Consider the following 18,558-nt stretch of genomic DNA (forward strand, 5'->3'; position numbering starts at 1 on the left):
GTTTTATAGTAAGTTATTCAAACTCTGGACTTTGTTGGTAGAGTGTATTTCAGACAGCATGTTTAGATCAACAAAATCACATATTTACCACTTTATTGTCCCAAATGTTTTTCATTATGCTAAAACAAGATTTGCATATTTGCAGCACTGTTGCAAAACATTGAAAAAGTAAGAACAAAGAAACATTTTTGGCTCTTCTATACACCTCCTGAAGTTCATGACCCACCTTTTTGGGGCAGACAGTTTGACGTGTCTCACTCAGGTCTCCTCCTACTCAGTGGCGGTTTGACCCCCTGATCCTCACAGACAAAGTGTTCAGAGAGGTCAGACCACAGAAGGCGCTCTGCACACTGAAAGGATGAAGGCTTTTCACTGGATCCTCCTGTACTGCGCTGCACCCCTGCTGTCTGATGTACAGGGCACATACCACCTCATGGCAGGGGATCCCGAGCTAATGGCTGCTCAGAGTTACGCTCAAACCAGAAATAATGGGCACCCACCGCTCAGGACCCTGAATCCAGCAAGTAAGTCTTTAATTTTTAGTATTCTGGTTTTACACAAAAGTCTAGCAGTGGTGGAATAGGTAGGCTAGGAAAAGAAATACAGCAGCTTACAAACATGTAAGACATTTAAAATATCAGAGAGCAGAGCAACTAGAATTTGACTCCCAAGTTTAGTGGAGTTGACAAAGTACAAGATACTTGAGTGAGCATACTTTGTCCACCGCTCCTTTCTAGCAGTATTATTTTGCTTTTTTCCACAAAAGATTAATGCACATTTTTTGTAGTAAAAATCATTCATTTTTAATATTACAGATATTTCATTCATAAAAATTCATTCTAACAAATAAATTTTACACTCTTCTCAAACACATCCTGCATGAATTCTCAGATCTTGGCTGGGGGTTTCACAAGCTCTGTGCAGACTATAGTAGAGGCTTGTCTGAAACAGCCCGGATGGCTGAATGCACATACTAATAATTTGTCTGTGATCCAAAGTAAACAAAAGAGATTATTGCACAGTATGTTTTACTTACTACACAATGTCAACTTACACAACTTTCCTGTTTACCTTCTACCAACCTACTAATGTTCTCATCACTTTTCCTTTCTGGTGGCCTCGTAGTTCACAGAAGTGACTACACGTATAGAGAAAGGTATCACTACCACTACCAGCCACCAAGGATCCCTCCACCGGTAGTGTATCACCCCTTTCCTCTATCTCCACCAGTGACTTACCACAGACCCCCAGTCCCTATATCACCTTTTCACCACACATTCAAAGGCCCACATATGCATCACATACACAAAGCTCTCTCACCACCACTGGTTCGTCATCCCCAACATGGGATCAAAGACCCGTTCCCTTACAAAGTGAAAGGTCTCTGCCCCTCACCTGTGGTACGCCCTCCAACTGAACCAGAACCGGCAATTCTACCAACCCTGCCAGCGAGTACAGTGCCACCGGTGACCGCTGTGCCGCCAGGGAAGACCACCACTCCTGTGACGCTACCGGTCAGTACCCAAAGCGGCTTCATCACCACCGTCAGTCCTGTGCCGACAGGTAGAATATTACCACTCAGGTTTGCTTTCCAAACCAACCAATGCTCTTTTTTCAGGTCAGATATTTTAGTTCCATTTCATCAGTGATGTTTATGTAAAGAGGTAAACACTCCAGAAATGATCTAGTTTAATGTATGTGTGTAAAACTGGACTGGCAGGGATTCTAACTGCCATTGACATGCCATTTTTCATGTGTTGGGCATCCTTTTCATTCAGGAAAATGACATGAAAGGATAAAGCATGTCTCTGATGGACTGTTGAATCCCTGAAATGATGCATAGTATGTAAAATAGCATACAATATCATTTTAGAGGAACCACCGCGGCGATGCTCAATTGTTTCATTGAGTGCATCCCAAAGTATTCTTTCTTCTTTTGTGGATGAATAACTACATAATGACCTCAGAGAAAGTACAAATGTTTGTCTGAATAACGAACTGAATTTTTTTTGTATTATATCGATTTAATCCTGCCATGGTTTGATCACAGAGACAGACTCTCAGTGCAGAAGCCGTTCCCTGGACCTGGTCTTCATCATTGACAGCTCTCGCAGTGTGCATCGAGGAGAGTTTGAGAAGGTTAAAATCTTTCTGGCCAACATAGTCGACACCCTTGAAGTGGGCTCAGATTCCACCAGGGTGGCTGTGGTCAACTACGCCAGCACGGTCAAGACAGAGTTCCTGCTCAAAGACTATTTTAGCAAACTAGACTTGAAGAAAGCCATCTCCCGCATTGAGCCTTTGGCGACTGGCACCATGACCGGCCTCGCCATCAAAACTGCAGCGAATGAAGCTTTCACCGAGCAGTCTGGAGCCCGGCCTCGTTCTAGGAATATCTCCAAGGTGGCCATCATCGTGACAGACGGGAGACCTCAAGACCAGGTGGAAGAAGTGTCTGCTGCAGCCCGGGGAAAGGGTATCGAGATCTACGCTGTCGGGGTGGACCGTGCAGACATGCGATCCCTTCAGCTGATGGCCAGCACCCCTCTGGAGGACCACGTCTTCTACGTGGAGACCTACGGCGTCATCGAGAAGCTCACGTCCAAGTTCAGAGAGACCCTGTGTGGTAGGACAAAGCCGGCCTGCAAGACCTTTTTCCATCATTAAGTCTGGGGGAGGCTTTTATGGGTCATTGACAGTTATTGGTAAAAATGTGAAAAAAGTATTAGAACAGATGGTCTCAGCCCCCGTATGGACTGCAGATGTCGGCTCTAGAACGTGCTTGTAGTCGCCAATTTAAACCCACGGAAAGTCTTAAGACTGTCAGCTTCTCTTTAAAAAGCGAAACGTTTATATGGTGATCATAGATTGATTATTTTTGCAATCAAAGCGTCCCGGTTCTCTGAATTTTTCCTTAGTCTGTGTTGAAAATAATTAAAACGTAGAGTAAAACCTCTCTACAAAACTTTTAAACATTTGGAAAACTGATTAGAAAGCATTCAGATGAACATAACATGATAAGTGAAATCCATCCATATAAGCTGATTTTATTCTTTTTGAAACATAAGAAACATCGAATTTTCAAAGTAAATTTATCAGACACAATGATCAACTATCAAAAACAGTTTGCTAACTTGTGTGACTGCTCTTCAATTACATTCGTGTACTAAAAGACAGATGTTGAAGGTTTGAAATGGATGTTTTGCTGTATTGTTTCTCCATATGTGTGAATTTGTGTGCGTCTGTTCGTTAACTGTCCAAACTGATGTGCTTTGTTATGTTACCTCAGTTGTCCAACACACAGCAGTTCACAGATGCGGTGAAGGTGTTTCCGCCACATGTGTGGTCAACTACAAATATCTTCGAAAAGTTTCCAGTCATACTTTTTTAACTCGTGCATGCAGAAAAAAATCATAAAATTCCAAAATGTGAAGTAAAAAATAGCTTCTATCTTTTTTTAGCATAGTCTTACGTTTCACAAGCTACCCACCTTGCTTGCACGCAAAAAACTGTACCCATGCTGCCATCCCTTAATCCTGGCTTATTCTAGGTGTGGACCCCTGCTCCATGGGACACGACTGCGAACACATTTGTGTCAACAGCAACGCCTCGTATTACTGCAAGTGCCGGAAAGGTTATATCTTGAATGCGGACAAGAAAACATGTTCCCTGAAACGTAAGATCATACTGTGTGGATTCCTGCAGCTCTTTGGTGTCATACTAATGCTCCTCAACAGTTTAAAGACGTGTAGATACCCAGCTTGGATTCTGATCAGGGCTTCATAACACTACAAAAATCCTGAATCTGTAGCAGATGGTTTTGTTTTTTTGGACAGTTTACACGAAATTGGTACTTTTCTGCCTTAAAAAGCTTCCATTCATTTAAGCTTTGTTTTGTTCTCCATCAGCAGTCTAGTGGGGGAAAGTGGCGTGGGTGGTGCTCTGTGTGCTTTTTCACTCTCTGCGTGATCTGTTACCCTGATGTGAAATTTGCTTTCTCCCGGCAAAGAGGTGAAGGTCGAGGTGGTGGAGGATCCCTGCAAATGCGAGGCTAGACTGGCTTTCCAGAAGCAGATGCAGGCAGCCATCCAACAGCTCGCAGCCAAGCATATCCAGTCTGTTGTTTCAGATGGATGACAGTTTATTATAAACAGTCTCTGCAGCTGACAGCTGATGGTTTCTTCGTGTTATTATTGTTACTGGTGTTATTGCTCCATTGTATAATTGTCAAAAAAAAAGTCCTTGACTCCTCAAACTTGCTGACGTGACTGGGAGAATAGAGCGTCTTGAGAACACGGTGGGCCGTGCCTGAAACTTTGCACGTAAGTAAGAGTCAGCGGCTTTTTCCTCCATGATTGGTAGTAAAAGGTTCCCACCCACTGGGAGCAATCTGACCTCCTGATTATTTATATTCCGCAGAGCCAGATGACTTTTGTTGCTCCCACAGACTACTGCATCATGGGGAGGAACTTCCTGCGATCCACTCTAACTTCAACCACAGACTGAGAGAAGCAATGACTCACAAATCAACCCCCCAGGTTACTGACTGCTGAGCAACAATGTCTACAAATAAACTTTATTTTAACTTTTTATTGATGATTTTTTCCCCCCCAAATCTACTGTAAATGTTACTTAAACTAAACCCCCAGGAGCATATTAAAATATATAGTAATCTAACATTTCTTTAATCTTTTTTTTCTATTTTGTATAAATGAATATTGTATATATTAGCCTGGTGCTGAATTACACGTAGCCTTAATAAATGTGCAACTTGAATTCAACTAAAAATACGGAATAATGAATATTTTCCCATTTATCAGGTGGTGACACAAACATGTATCATACCATATATATAGTAAAAAATTCCATTAAAATCTAATCTCATATTTGTACATTTGTTGTTGTATTATTTTTGAAATAATATTACATGATGCACTCTATAAAATACATATTTAAAAAAATACAATTACTATCTAAAGATGTAACAGCGTTATAGTAAATTCTTTAAGTAGTAAAATTCTAGCTGATTGACTGAAAGATGGCATTTATTTTGTGAAAATATTTAGGATTATAACTCTGCATTCCAGAATTGTTACAGTTTTTGTAATATTTTTTTTTAGTTTAGTTTAATTGTATTTACTTTTCAGTGTATTTTTCCTTGTTTAAGCGAAGCTTTTATTGTTTGGAAATGATTAGTTTCATTGGTTTTAATGTTAGTTTTAGTCTTTTGTAGATGTTACTGTATGGAGGAAATATGCTAGATGTAGGAAAATGAACACAAATGTTACCAAAAAACCCCAGAATTTCTTTGAAAGCAGGTATCTTAATTAAACATGTCTGTTTAAGCCTCACTGCTCACTGCTTACCCAAAAAGATTACTGTAAATGAAGCCTGGCGCTCAATGATTAAAAATCAAAATTAAAATTAAATGTATCAAACTGTCTCTGTAACTCTTCTAAAATTCATTCCAAGTCCTCTCAATGAACATCTATCTTCAAAAACTTGAAGGTATTTGGGAAAACATGTAGATACAAAAGAGTCTCTTACATAACTGTACATTTTTATGGCATACACATATTTCTATGTCAACTTAGAAAGGCAAATATGAAGGTAAAGCGCTAACATTTCTGTTTACAGTGCGCTGTAACACTGTTTGGCTTCACAGAACGGTAAAGATGTGTGGGGTCAGGGGGAAATTAGTTTTTAAACCTCTATTTTTTTTCACTCAGAAACATCTTTGATAGTAACATAACATATAGCAGGATTAAAGTCTACAGTTTACTTCTCTGACTGCTCTGAGTTGAAAACTTTCTGGTTTTGTACCCTGCTATCTTTTACGCTTTGGCTGGTGCCAGAAAAACAACAGACAGAGGTTACCGTGTCACCTCTGGAATGACTCTGCAGCACAGACAACAGAGCTTCTCTGTCTGCGCTGTCTGTGTGAGTCAACATGCCAACGTTTACCTCAGGTCTGCTCTGGATCCTCTCCCTCCCTCCTTTAAGCAGACAGCTGTTTTTGGTTTGTTTGGTATTTCAGTTCATAGTTACCCCCCCCCCCCCCCCCCCCACCACACACACACACACACACACACACACACACACACACACACACACACACACACAGGCACACAGGCACACAGAGGTGAGCCCACCAGTGTTTCGGGGGGGAAAAGATGAATGGGACTCACATGCAACCGAGAAAAGGAAAAGACACTACAACGGATGTCTCTTCAGGAGGTTTAAATAGCAGAATCCTCTGCTTACATTCATTGATTACTCTGTTACTTTAACAGCTGCACATGTCCTCATTGAAATGCTTTTCTCGTGTCTCCTTATAATAAACCGTTTACCGTTTCTCACAAGTGTTAAGCTGGGGATGGTTTAAAGTAACCATATGTGCTCGTCAGAGGTGCAAAGCAGTGAACTCCCTGCTAGGTTTTTATTTTGGGAAGGGAAGTGTGAGGCCACTCTCATATCTACACACTAAATATTAAACAGCTTAGTATAAAACCTGGAAACAGGAAGAGAAGTGAAAATGACCATAATTTTCATGACCGAAAAAATTTGCCATCTGTCTCAGGCTCCAGAAATCAAATCAGCCTCATGGATCAGCCTCAGCCTCTTGTAATCACTAATCCAGACAATAACTGTTTTGTCATTAGAGCAATAACATAAAAAATGGACTTTGACTTGTGTAACAGCCAAATCTCATGATAAACAGTCTGTTCTGTAATTGCGATCGATGTATCTGAATGTATCACAGTGCAGACTGAGAGTTTTACATCAGTTGCACTTCACACGAGCTCCACATTGTCAGCGTTTTTCATCAGACAATTTATTTTAAATCTACATTTCTATATCATGTTTGTGTTGTATGATGCACGCACAGAAAGGTTTATTTTTATGTTGTTTGTTGCCACGGTTGCATTCATTTCTACTTAATTTAAAAATCTGCCAAAATACTCATAAAAGTGTAGACAGCTATATGTACGAATGGCACATATGTTTTACCTTCAGAGTGACTCTGTGCTGTAGTTCACCTTCAATAGGACCCTCTTATTGAAGGTGTGTCTTTCCTGGTTCTGTCAGTTCACAGTGATCTTGGATGTTTTGTGTTAATTCTCTCAGCAAACAGCAACATTTTGGGTGATGAGACTCGGCGGTGCTGAGATTTCTGAACATTATGTTTTCTTCATGATATCGCCGTCGAAATAAAACGGTTAAATCTTAAATAAAATGTGACAATTTAACACATAACCGCAAAGCCAACTTCTTCCTCTTGGATTCCTGTCATGTAATAATTTACAGTCACACTGACGTGAAAATTAGTATATTATATCCGTTTTCTCAGTAGTGTCAACAGACAGTGGCCTACATGCCCTTCCTCTGGTCCAAACTGTTTCTGTTTGATCCGTTTCAACTCGTCCACACAGTCTGGAGATAAATGGGCTGTAAAAGGGAAGTGCACAGCCTCTGAATGACCTTTAGCTCTTAGGGTGTAATTTGTTTTCAGCGGGACAGTTGACTTCTTCACCCTGGACATTCTTCCTTACAGAATTCCCTTCTTGTTGTTCACTGCAGTGAGAGTTCCCATTGTCTTGTTACTGGTGTTTGGGGTGATTAATAAGCAGTTTTTTTCTTTAAAATATAAAAAAAAAACGTCTTTAAAGATATGAAGCCTCTTGTTGGATTTCCTACTCAGATGCTTTTTATAGATATAATCAATATTATTTGCACTAACTGCATCATTTACTTTTTAAATCAAATCTAAGTTGAGTCTGACACCTGCTGTTAGAAAAAGAAAGCACAGTTTGGTTTTCACTCACATGGTGTTTTGTCTTCTGTAACATCCATCCATTTTCCACAACATATCCAATTTAGGTTCACATTAGGGCTCGAGTCTATCCCAGCTGACATCACGGAAGAGGCGGGGTGTATCCAGGACAGGTTTCAAATCTATCGCAGAGCTAATACATAGAGACAGACAACCACTCACACCTACAGAAAGCCAGAGTTCCTGTAGAGAAGTCATGGAGACACAGAGAACATGGAAACTCCACACAGCCAGCTGGTGGATTCAAACCCAGGACCTTCTTGTTATTAGGTGATGGTGCAGGTAGATAGTTTGCCCCCTGAGAGGCACAGTAAAACAATAAGAAGATAATCTCTCTTCCACAAATGTGTGTACACATGAAAAATCAAGAAAAACAGAGAAAGCTGTAGTTTAGTAGTTATTATGAGCAAAGAAAATAATATAGGAAAGGTGCATTTCTACGACAACTAAATGAAGAAAATGGGAGAGAGAGGAGAACAGATGGAGAAAGGTTAGTAAGGAGGGGGTGAGGGCATCTATGAAGAGGATGGAAAGGGGACAGGCAGGTGGTCCTGATGGCACACCAGTGGATTTTTAACAGGTTGTTTAATGCGATTATTGGGAGCGATCGGATGCCTGAGGAATGAGGAAGGTGTACTGGGACCAGTTTTCAAGAACAGGGATGATGTGTAGAGCTGTAGTAACAACAGAGGGATACATGAGCCATACCATGAAGACATGGCAAAGTATTATTAAAGGTATGTTAAGAGGACAGGTGACAATCAGTGAGCTGGTTTCATAATATGAAAGAGCACTACGGATGCAACGTTTGCTTTGAGAATGTGATGGAGACATACAGAGATGGTGCTTCACTGTGGCTTTGTGGCTCTAAAGAAAGCATGTCATGGGGCGCCAAGAGATGAGCTGCGGTACTAGATGAGGAATTCAGGAGTGACAGATAAATATGTCAGAGTGGTACAGGACATGTATGAGGACAGCGAGACTGTGGTGGGGTGTGCAGTAGGACAGACAGGTTCAAGGTGGGGGTGGTATTACATGAGGGAGATGCTCTGAGAAGCTTCAGAAAGTGGTGACGGACAGGCTGACAGATGAGGTCAGGCAGGAGTCTCTGTGGACAATGCTGTTTGTAGATGTCAAATCTGTAGTGAGAGTAGGGAAGAAGAAGAGGAATGAAAGTCAAGCAGAAGACCTGCTTGTGAATGATAGAGTAGAGACAGCGAAAGTAAATGAGTTTCTATACCTTGGATCAACCGTCCAAAGCAATGATTAGTGCACAAGACAGACAAAGTTGATGGTTTGGACATGTATAGAAGATAGAGATTAGATGAAGGATGTTGGCTTTATAAGGAGCTGCCAGGCAGGAGGGAAAGAGGAAGAGCATAGAGAATGGTGCTTCGTAGTATTCAAAACAATAAAAACGATTTTTTATTTTATTTTTTCTTACTAATAAAGGTTTTAAAACTTTATTCGTGTTTAGTACCATGAACCCTCACTGATCTACGCCGACATGTGAACCACGCTATGATTGGACAGTTTGTAGTGCAACGTCACATCCGCAGGTGAAAAACAAGAAAACCTTTCGCACACATGGAGGAGAATAATTCCCAGATACTCGAAAACGCCCACGCTGAGTTTAAAAGGGAGAATTTTAAAATGGCAGAAGAGCTGTACACAAAGTTTATTTCTTCCTGCTTACAGTCCAGGTATCGTCATTTTATTCTGGAGACGCTAAAGGCTAGCTGTTGTCGTTTATAACATGGTGGTGTTACGACACATTCTGTTACACATTAAATTTTGTGACCCGTTGTCGCTAACTGCTAGCTAATTTCAGTTCCCTTCCTCTCTCTCATGTTCACATTTAACTGTAGCCATGATTTTAAAAGGGGGTTTTAACTGTGTTATATTTGAACAGGGAATGTGAAGCAAGCAGTTTAGCAACTGCTTATAACAACCGCGGGCAGATAAAGTACCTCCGGGTGGACTTTCGTGAAGCGGTGGATGACTACACCTCTGCGACACAAGCTGACAGCCAGTTTGAAGTGCCTTTCTATAACAGAGGACTAATTCATTATAGATTAGGTAAGAAGAAGCAACAATTAAGCGACAGACAGCTCGCAGCAGCAAGCCAGTTCACATCAACAGCCAAAAAACCCCACCTCAGCTTCCGCCCATTACCTTCAAAATAAATGTCTTTTTCTCTGCTTCGTTTTTATTAACCTCTGTAGGTCCTATTTGAAAACAGTCCACTAACATTGTATACCATATAAAGAAATATAAGCACACACTGTGTATTTATATGTGTGAGGTCAACATATAGGTTGAACATCTCCATTATAGCAGACTTGCCTGTGTTTCCTCATAATCATCATCTGAAACACAGATGACACTACGTCTATTAGAAGAATGACATTACTCCTTCCAATTGCGTTGAAAAGGTGTTTTAAACTATTTTGGCTAGACAGTATTTATGATACAAGTACAAGTCAGGTTTTTAGATCCAATCATAGCACAGAAACAGCTGTTATCAAAGACTCACAGAGAGTTTTGTGTTTCAGGTAGTACATTTAGATCTGCAAAAATAAAAGCTCGGAGGTTCCTCCGTTCTTGGTCCATTATTCTGACATGCTCCTGCTTGGTACTATCATGAAGGATCATTATATATCCTATCACTTTTATGCATATGATACACAGCTGTACCTACCTATTTATCACCCTTTTCTCTGAAACACTTTGAAAAAGACAGGAGCCATGTTATCATTTTGATCTCAGTTTCGATCGCTAATTAGCATAATGTGCTTTCTACGTTTAAATATATATCAATAGTTAGAAAAATATCATCTCAAACTGACTCTTAGAAATGGGTCCGTGCATTCATATCGAGTAGGTTAGACTACTATAACGCTCTATTTGTAGGATTATCCAAATCATTAGTAGGACAACATAAACTCTTTCAGAATCTGGCAGCCAGAACACTTACACGTATACACAAATTTTAACATATTGTCACAAAATGTGGCTTAAAAAGAGATGTGATGATCTGTGGATGGCTGCACCTCCACTGAAAACTAAAGATGATTACAAGAAAGGACAAAGACAGCAAAGGCAAAAGACATTGTATATACGAATAAATGCAAGACAGTAGAAACAGTAAAGGCTTCTGAAATCGTCAACTGTTATCCTGTAACTGTTTGGTGCTTTCTTTTCTATGACACTAGATGGAGCTGTGTATTTGCACTTGCAAAGGGTTGTGGCAAGTTGCCACAACCCTTGTGCTTTTACTGCTGACTCTTTAAAATCCAGCCTAGAAGTTTATTATAAAAGATACCCTTATATTTAATATGTATTTACAATTTTTATTATCTTACAGGCTTTTTTGACGATGCCAAGAGTGATTTCCAGCAGGCATTAAAGCTCAACCCGGATTTTGAAGATGCCAAAGTGAGCCTTCAACAGACACTTCTGGACCAGGAGCACAAGATAAACAGGGGATACTGACAGCTTCTGAACCTACATGTCACGTGTAACCTCTAATCCTGCTGATAACAAAATGTACACCAGTGCACTTAATATCACTAATTGTCCAACTGTTTTTATTCGCTTGTCATTTTTTTGTTTTTAAATATAAAATCATTTGCACAAAGAAAGACAGAGCTGAAAATCAGAGGATAATTGATCTGATGAAGCAGACGTCCCACTGGATCAGGGGTCACAGATGATGGATTTTTTTTTAAGAAGAGCATTAATATTCCTTTTTCACACCGACTCAAGCTCCTCTCAGTTAGTGAAAAATTGATATCCCTTTATAAAGGGCCGTATAAGACTGAGACTGGACACTGCAGACTTATCGACCCATCAGGTGAAAGCTTGATAAATGTTGAAGCCCCCTGTTGAAGGTTGTAGGAGAGGCTTTGTGACTTTAAATGAACCCTAATCAGAAGCTGACATAAAATAATAATGAGGAATGTCTCAGCTGCATAAAGCACACTTTGTGTCCTAAATTGAAGCTCAGACACAGCTTAAGTTTTAATACAAGGTGATGTGGTTTTAAAGGAAGGAAGTCAGCAAATATAGAAACAACAAACATACACAGAAGACAATATAAATATAATATAGACAAATGTAAATAGAATCACAAATCAATGACAATAAATTTTTTAATGACACATGTCTGTCTCGCGCTTGCTTATTCACACAAATACAGATTTTGTGATGTCCTACGAGAAGCAAAGGCATCATAAGTGGAGCCTCCCCACAGTGAGTGAGGCAGGAAGCATCACTGATGCGTTTCACCTGTGCAGAGGTGATTACCTGCTGTATAAAACAGCTGCTGACGCCTGAATGAAGCAGTCAGCTCTTTTGCGTCAGAGCTGGTTTGTTGGTGGTAGGTCTTGCTTGGGGTTTCAATGCCAAGCTCTGGTTGTGGTTGGTTTCAGTAAATTTTTGTTTTTGCATGGTTACATTGACACTGCGACATGTGGCGGCTTAAAAACATGTAAGTTTAAGTTAAGTCTTGTTTAGTTTTCTGACAGTTACTCTAATTTTTCTAAAATGTGCATTTTTTTTTCTCCCCCTTCAAGTTTATTATGGAACTTGATGGCTGCAGTAATTGTTTTAGGTCAAGCATGGCCAAATACGAAGCTCGCTTCACAGTCAAGTAAGACTAACTCGTTAAACTGCTCCAGATCAAATTGAGGCTACACTACCTGACCATCGTCTTCTTTCACAGGCAGTGGTTTAAAGGCAGACTGTTTAGGAAATCTAATGAGGCTGTCAATGGATGAGGCTTTAGCAGTGGGGAACCAGCTTGTAGTGGAAGCCATCAGTGAGTTAAAGGGCTAATTGGGAACAGGCTGTGTCATTGCTTTGAGAAGAGATCCCTCATGTTTGCATGTCATCTCCAGATGGCACCCAGTGTGTCTTGTTGACACCCACCTTGGCTGCTCAGTGTGGGTACAGCATGGAGTCTGACCCCTGGGGTAACACAAGAATCTACATGTCTCTGATGGGCTGCTTTGTGGACAACAAGGTATGTTGAGCTGAGGTGGAACTTTTTTTCTTTCCAAACATTACAAATTTAAATATCACCTAGATTTTACTCCAACCTTCCATTTAATAGAAACCTTAAAAGTTTAGGTCTGCAAGTTTTGCAATTTTGCAAATGAGTACAGGTAATAGTGTATCAGGAACAGACTTTCAGGGGGAACTAACTGCTTACACTTCTCTTATAGGATGATGCAACATTTAAAATTGGCTTGAAACTCCAAATGTACAGCCAGAGGCCATCAGATGTGGTAACTCATGAAGTGAATCAAACGTGCAGCTACACTCGCTGGGCCCCTAAAGAGATTCTCTGTGACAGGAACTACATGGAAGTGGGTTACGTAACACTGCCAGGTTTACTTTAATACTTATGCCCTTCAAACTCTTCAATTAGCTTTGTCTTGTCTTCTAGGTGTCAAACTACTTGATGAAAGCTAATCCACAAACTAAGCGGCCGGCTCAGGATCAAAATGTTGACTCATATCTGCTTGAGGTGCCTAGATTATAGTGTTAAGAAAATTACTAAATGCAATCCAATGAAGGCTCAAAATGTTCCATTTTGCTGCAGGACTCTGGTGCATCACATGGTATCTGGAAGATGACATTTTTCACCCCTGAACCAGTGGTAATGGTGCCAAGGGAGGCTGAACAAGCTGGCTACAGTGCAATGACTACCTCTAACAGACTGATTATGCGAAGCCCTTACAATACACCAGAGACCTTCTCAGAGGATGTAAGGATTACTTCATAATGGATAATTATTTCTGGTAATTAAAACTGACAGTAAAGTCCATATATTTTTTTTTATTATTTTTCCTTAAGGTGGCTGGAATCCCCATGGAAGTCTTCAAGGTGAGCGTCTACAACAAGGCAGAAAGTGGTCTGGGTATCGTGAACTTGGCAGCAGCTTGTCCCACAGGTGAGCATCAAACCTTCTTCACAGTAAGCATTAAAGTGTAGAATTGTCAAGAAGTTGCTTCCTCTCTTCTAGGGGGCGTACTCTTCACTGAGAGTGTGATCTCTTGGTACATCCCTCGCCGCATGACCCCTCTAATGGACGGCACATTCAGAATTGTAGAGATGCACATGGGCATCAATGGGCAGAGGCTGGATAGGTCTCAGATGGCTGCGAGAGGGTACACACTATCCACCACAGACTTTCACATTGTTGCCGAGATCCCAGTGGGCTCACCCGATGGTTACTACAAGGTCTGGAAATCTACCTCAACATGCGACTTGTGTGTTTGTATGTGCGTTTTATTAAAATGCTATAAATAATTGCAGAGTCATGCCCCAGAATACCAGTACTATGTCACCTACACTGTGGAGCCAATGCTCGAGGTACTCTGGAGGGCGGATGGGACCCAAGATGATATAAAATACAAGGTTTTGTTCCCCATTACAACGCCTCTGATGCCCAGACCTCCCCAAGTGGAAGATTGTAAGTCCCACTTAAAAGTAAAGAACTGAAAGTCGAGCCTGCAGAAAAAGCCTAAACGTGTGGCTTGTTCCTCAGATACGGTTCCAGAGGACGGTGTGTTTAGCGTCATGTTGGGGGGCTTCTTTCATGATGTGGAGCTGAAGAACATCACCTTTGTTACTGGTGTTCTCACTGTGGAGGAGAGCAATGCCAGAGGCCTGATTGTCCAGGAGCACATCTACACCAATGGCACAAAGGGCTTCTCTTTACAAGTGTCCTTCAATGCCGATGTTGTCCTGAAGACCGTATGTGGCCAACTATTGGAAATTGCACTAAAGATTGTATTCCAACTGCCAACATAACTTTTTTTTTTCTCCCCCCCTTAAGAATCCCGAACCCTTGGTTACAACCTACTCTCTCCCTTTGACCGTTGGGCTGATCATCCTGCCTGATGGAACTTCCTTTGCTCATGAGGTGACACTGCAGGCGTCTCTGCAGGATGTTGGTGAGACTCTTTTCTAGAATTGCACATTGAGCTTTGAACTCCAGATTGACTTTTCTTTCCCTTGCAGTGCTGCCTGCACTTACTGGCACCTGTGATCAGAAGCACTTTTACGTCAGGGTGAAATATGGCAGTCAAGACCGTAATTTTGAGACCGCGGTTGGAATGCGACAGCTAACCCCCGACCTGGCTAAAGCCTACAAGCTGCAGGAAAACCGCACACACTTGATCCTCAGAGTGCCCTACAATGCCCAAGACTCAAACTTTGAGGTGTATATAACATGACTCTTTGAAAACCTTCAAAGCACAGACCGGAAAAGCCCTGTAAATGCCAGTCTCCTTAGGATCCAAATTAAATGTGCTCTGAACATTTTCTTGCAGCTGGTTTCCTCAGTTTCCATCCAAGCCAGACTTGACATCGTGCTCTGGGAACCAAACAATCAGTGGGTGCTTGGTGACCTCTCCCTGGCCTGCAGCTTTCCCTTGATGACAACTAGTAAGATTTGATCACTTAAACTACTCATTAAAATAACAAACACAATCATAATAATGTCTACTTTCTTCAGAATGCTATCCTAATGGAACAATAACAGCAGTGGCTGTGAAGCTGGAATCTGTGCCCAGTCTCGTCCCAAGTCAGCTAACATTGAAGGACCGGTCTTGTAGACCAGTTTTCAGCAACGATCGCTTTGCCCACTTTTCTTTCTCTGCAGATTCATGTGGAACAAGTAGAACAGTACGTTTACAGACCTTTATCAGTTGAAAGTGCCTTTTGGGAAATGTGTTAATCAACTTGTGTTTTTTGTTTTAAGTTCTTTGACAACTACATGGTTTATCAAAATGAGATCAGCCTGTATCATAAGGTGACAGCAAAAACCTCACCTGCTGAACCTGGGTACAGGTAGGTAGACCTGACCAGTGAGTTATCCTGATGAACTGCTGATTCAAAGTTTAAAATGTGGTGGGTTTTTTTCCCCCCATCCTGTTTAGGCAAACCATCTACTGCTACTACATGGTCAACAAAACACAAACTGTTGCATTCAGTCACAAACCAAGGAGTGATGATCCTAGAGCAGAAATTGGAACAGGGCTGCTAATGGTGCAAATGAGGCAAGCCCAGGGTAAGTCTGACAGTCGGTTTGCTACAAGGTGGAGAATTTGACATCTGTTCTCTTTAGGTGTATACACTGCCTTAGAGTTCTAATTGAGCTTCTCTTCCAGATGCTGCTTATCAGCACTTTTACAAAGCTGAAGATTATCCACTGAAGAAATACCTGAGAGACCCCCTGTTTTTTGAGGTGGTGCTGATGCAGTCAACAGACCCCCAGTTGGAGCTCATCGTGGAAAACTGCTGGGCTACTCTTCAAGAAGACAGGACATCTGTACCCCAATGGGACATCATTGTGAACAGGTGATGGCATAAGTAAATGCCAAAGTGGAAAATCTCCACTACTTCAACTATGTAGTCCAGCTAACTTTGCCATAGTCTAGAGTGGGTGGTTAATTCACTTGGAAAATGAGTCTTCATGGTACATTTAAATTATATATTCTTCTCACTAGTTGTGAGAATCGCGATGACACCCATGTGACAGTCTTCCATCCAGTTAAGGATAATATTGCCATGCCATCCCACGTCAAACGCTTCTCTATGAGGATGTTCACCTTCACCAATAACAACGAAGTTCTGAGAGATCAGGTGATTCAGGCAATCTAGTCATAGGGCTGTCTAATGCAATACTGTATCAATGTGTGCTTAACCTTCCAGTCTCCCCACAGATCTATGTGCACTGTGATGCAGTGATTTGTAATACAAATGGCCCACCAGATGGCATCTGCAGAGGCCAGTGTGTGCATCCCACAGGCACAAAGGGCACTAAATTTCAAGGACTCAAAGGTGCTAAAAGGGGTAAGTGTTAATGGTGTAAGTAAGACTGGGACAAGTTTGAAGTGCAGTTGGTGACTTTTTTCTTTCCCATTTGCAGAGCAAAGAAGTACAGAGTCAACCCACCAATGGCAGCTCTCCTCTGGACCCATCCTACTTTCAAATTGATATTTCAATAAAAATAAATCTTAAGCTATATGGTGTCTAAGCTTTTCAATTTGTAAGCTGGGTCATGACTGTTGTAGATGCAGGCCTCAAGTTCTAAACTGGTCTGACATCTTTAACTGGCTATAACAAGGCCTCAAATGTAAACGTATCAGTTTAATTAAAACGATGCCGCTTGAATTTGCATATTGCACTTGTCCTGAACTCAGTGTTCAGACAAAAGGGCATTGAAATGTGACGTAAACTGCATGGTGTAGTGTCATGGGCTGAGCTTCACATGAAGCATTAGGCTTAAATTACTTGTACAGCATTGCTAAAACTTTCCAAAGGGTGTAGTAACTGTTCATAAATGCAATACTCTGTGGCTGGGGTGCTCAATTCACAACCCAGTGTGGCGGAGTCAACTTCGTCTTTCTAGCTGACATCTTGCTGTTTCCCATGGCTCGTAAATGCTGAGTGATTCTTAGTGACTGTGAAAATGGTACAGACTGTGGTTAATGCAGAACAAAGTATTCAATTGTGCTACTATGGCATATTACAGAACTTCTGTAGTTGAGCAAGTTCATCTAACAGAATTGCTTCTCATCATAATCATATTTTAGTGACAATGCATTTGTGCACCTTCATAGCTTTTAATTTGTCTGTGCAAACTTCTATACTTTAAACTAATCACCTGTAAATTATGATGGCAATTAAGCTACAATTTTGTGGTTTGATAATTCTGTTTAATCCTATAGTTTAAGTGGCTTGGAGGGGTAAAAAGTCTTTAATCAGATCTTAATGAAATAAAATTGCTCTTGATATTCACTAATTTGAGAATCAACTCGTCAAGGGTTAAAATTGCACCGCAAATCAAATTGGTTTCATTTTTATAATCCAGTTTTCACAAAAGGCAGCTTATGGTTGCCACAGATCAGATGTTGTCATAGTCCTTTAATTTATGTAGTCTTGTATAGATGCGCCATAAAATCACACCCTCACCCATAAACTTCTAATTGAAATGTAAGTGTATAGAGCACAACTCAAAATGCATGTGGAATAAGGACAATCACTGGCTACAGGGAAAGCCATAAATTGCTTTGACAAAACTTTTATGGACAAACTAAAGTACTTTGCTTGCTCTGACTGCCAGAAAGTGGAGTCAGCATCCATCTTGTGCTTCCAGGGAAGAAGGAGACGACACATTTACAGCAACACCGGCTCAGACGCCCCCGCACAGAAGTGGCTTGAGCAGATGGAGATAAGATAAGATAACCTTTATTAGTCCCACACGTGGGAAATTTGTTTTGTCACAGCAGGAAGTGGACAGTGCAAAAGTTATGAGGCAAAAATTAGAATACAATAAGAATAAATACAGTACACAACTGTACAGAATAAAATACTATATACAGTAGAATAAAATAAAATAAATATACAATAAGATAAAAATAGAATACAAATACAAATAATAATGAATAATGAATGAGTGCTGACGGAAAGCATCTTCTTTAACCAGATATGTCCTTCAACATGCATATCAAACAAATAGGTAAATAGGTAGCCAGTCAGGTCAGCTATTTGCATTGATCAGGGCTATTGCCCTGTTCTAAAAGCTGTCCTTGAGTCTATTTGTTTGGGACCTCAGCAGCCTGAACCTCCTGCCAGACGGCAGCAGCTTAAACACCCCGTGTCCTGGGTGTGTACCGTCCCGTAGAATGCTGCGTGCCCTCTTGAGA

General features: G+C 40.9%; 3 protein-coding genes across 3 annotated transcripts; all 3 read left to right on the top strand.

The window, feature by feature from the left end:
- Positions 1 to 358: 358 nt before the first annotated feature.
- On the top strand, positions 359 to 4,689 carry matn3a (matrilin 3a). The gene is made up of 7 exons (XM_085372894.1): positions 359 to 524; positions 1,126 to 1,563; positions 2,051 to 2,626; positions 3,551 to 3,676; positions 4,010 to 4,108; positions 4,257 to 4,322; positions 4,420 to 4,689. The coding sequence occupies exons 1-6, from the start codon at positions 359 to 361 to the stop codon at positions 4,310 to 4,312; spliced, it is 1,461 nt and encodes a 486-aa protein (XP_085229020.1). The 3' UTR covers positions 4,313 to 4,322; positions 4,420 to 4,689.
- Positions 4,690 to 9,410: 4,721 nt separating this feature from the next.
- On the top strand, positions 9,411 to 11,961 carry ttc32 (tetratricopeptide repeat domain 32). The gene is made up of 3 exons (XM_085371809.1): positions 9,411 to 9,537; positions 9,747 to 9,913; positions 11,202 to 11,961. Exons 1-3 carry the CDS (start codon positions 9,422 to 9,424, stop codon positions 11,327 to 11,329), a joined length of 411 nt encoding a protein of 136 aa, XP_085227935.1. The 5' UTR covers positions 9,411 to 9,421; the 3' UTR covers positions 11,330 to 11,961.
- Positions 11,962 to 12,306: 345 nt separating this feature from the next.
- Positions 12,307 to 16,846, top strand: zpax1 (zona pellucida protein AX 1). Its single transcript, XM_085371808.1, has 21 exons — positions 12,307 to 12,326; positions 12,412 to 12,488; positions 12,561 to 12,656; positions 12,736 to 12,860; positions 13,063 to 13,206; positions 13,287 to 13,367; positions 13,443 to 13,607; positions 13,697 to 13,793; positions 13,866 to 14,083; positions 14,159 to 14,315; positions 14,391 to 14,599; positions 14,682 to 14,799; positions 14,867 to 15,066; positions 15,178 to 15,292; positions 15,363 to 15,532; positions 15,609 to 15,697; positions 15,787 to 15,917; positions 16,018 to 16,207; positions 16,357 to 16,492; positions 16,573 to 16,702; positions 16,779 to 16,846. Exons 1-21 carry the CDS (start codon positions 12,307 to 12,309, stop codon positions 16,844 to 16,846), a joined length of 2,736 nt encoding a protein of 911 aa, XP_085227934.1.
- Positions 16,847 to 18,558: the final 1,712 nt, after the last annotated feature.

Source organism: Diplotaxodon limnothrissa, linkage group LG15 (assembly GCF_057381915.1).
Source record: "Diplotaxodon limnothrissa isolate DT_005_m linkage group LG15, D_limnothrissa_male_GT1.1, whole genome shotgun sequence".
Lineage (NCBI taxonomy): Eukaryota > Metazoa > Chordata > Actinopteri > Cichliformes > Cichlidae > Diplotaxodon > Diplotaxodon limnothrissa.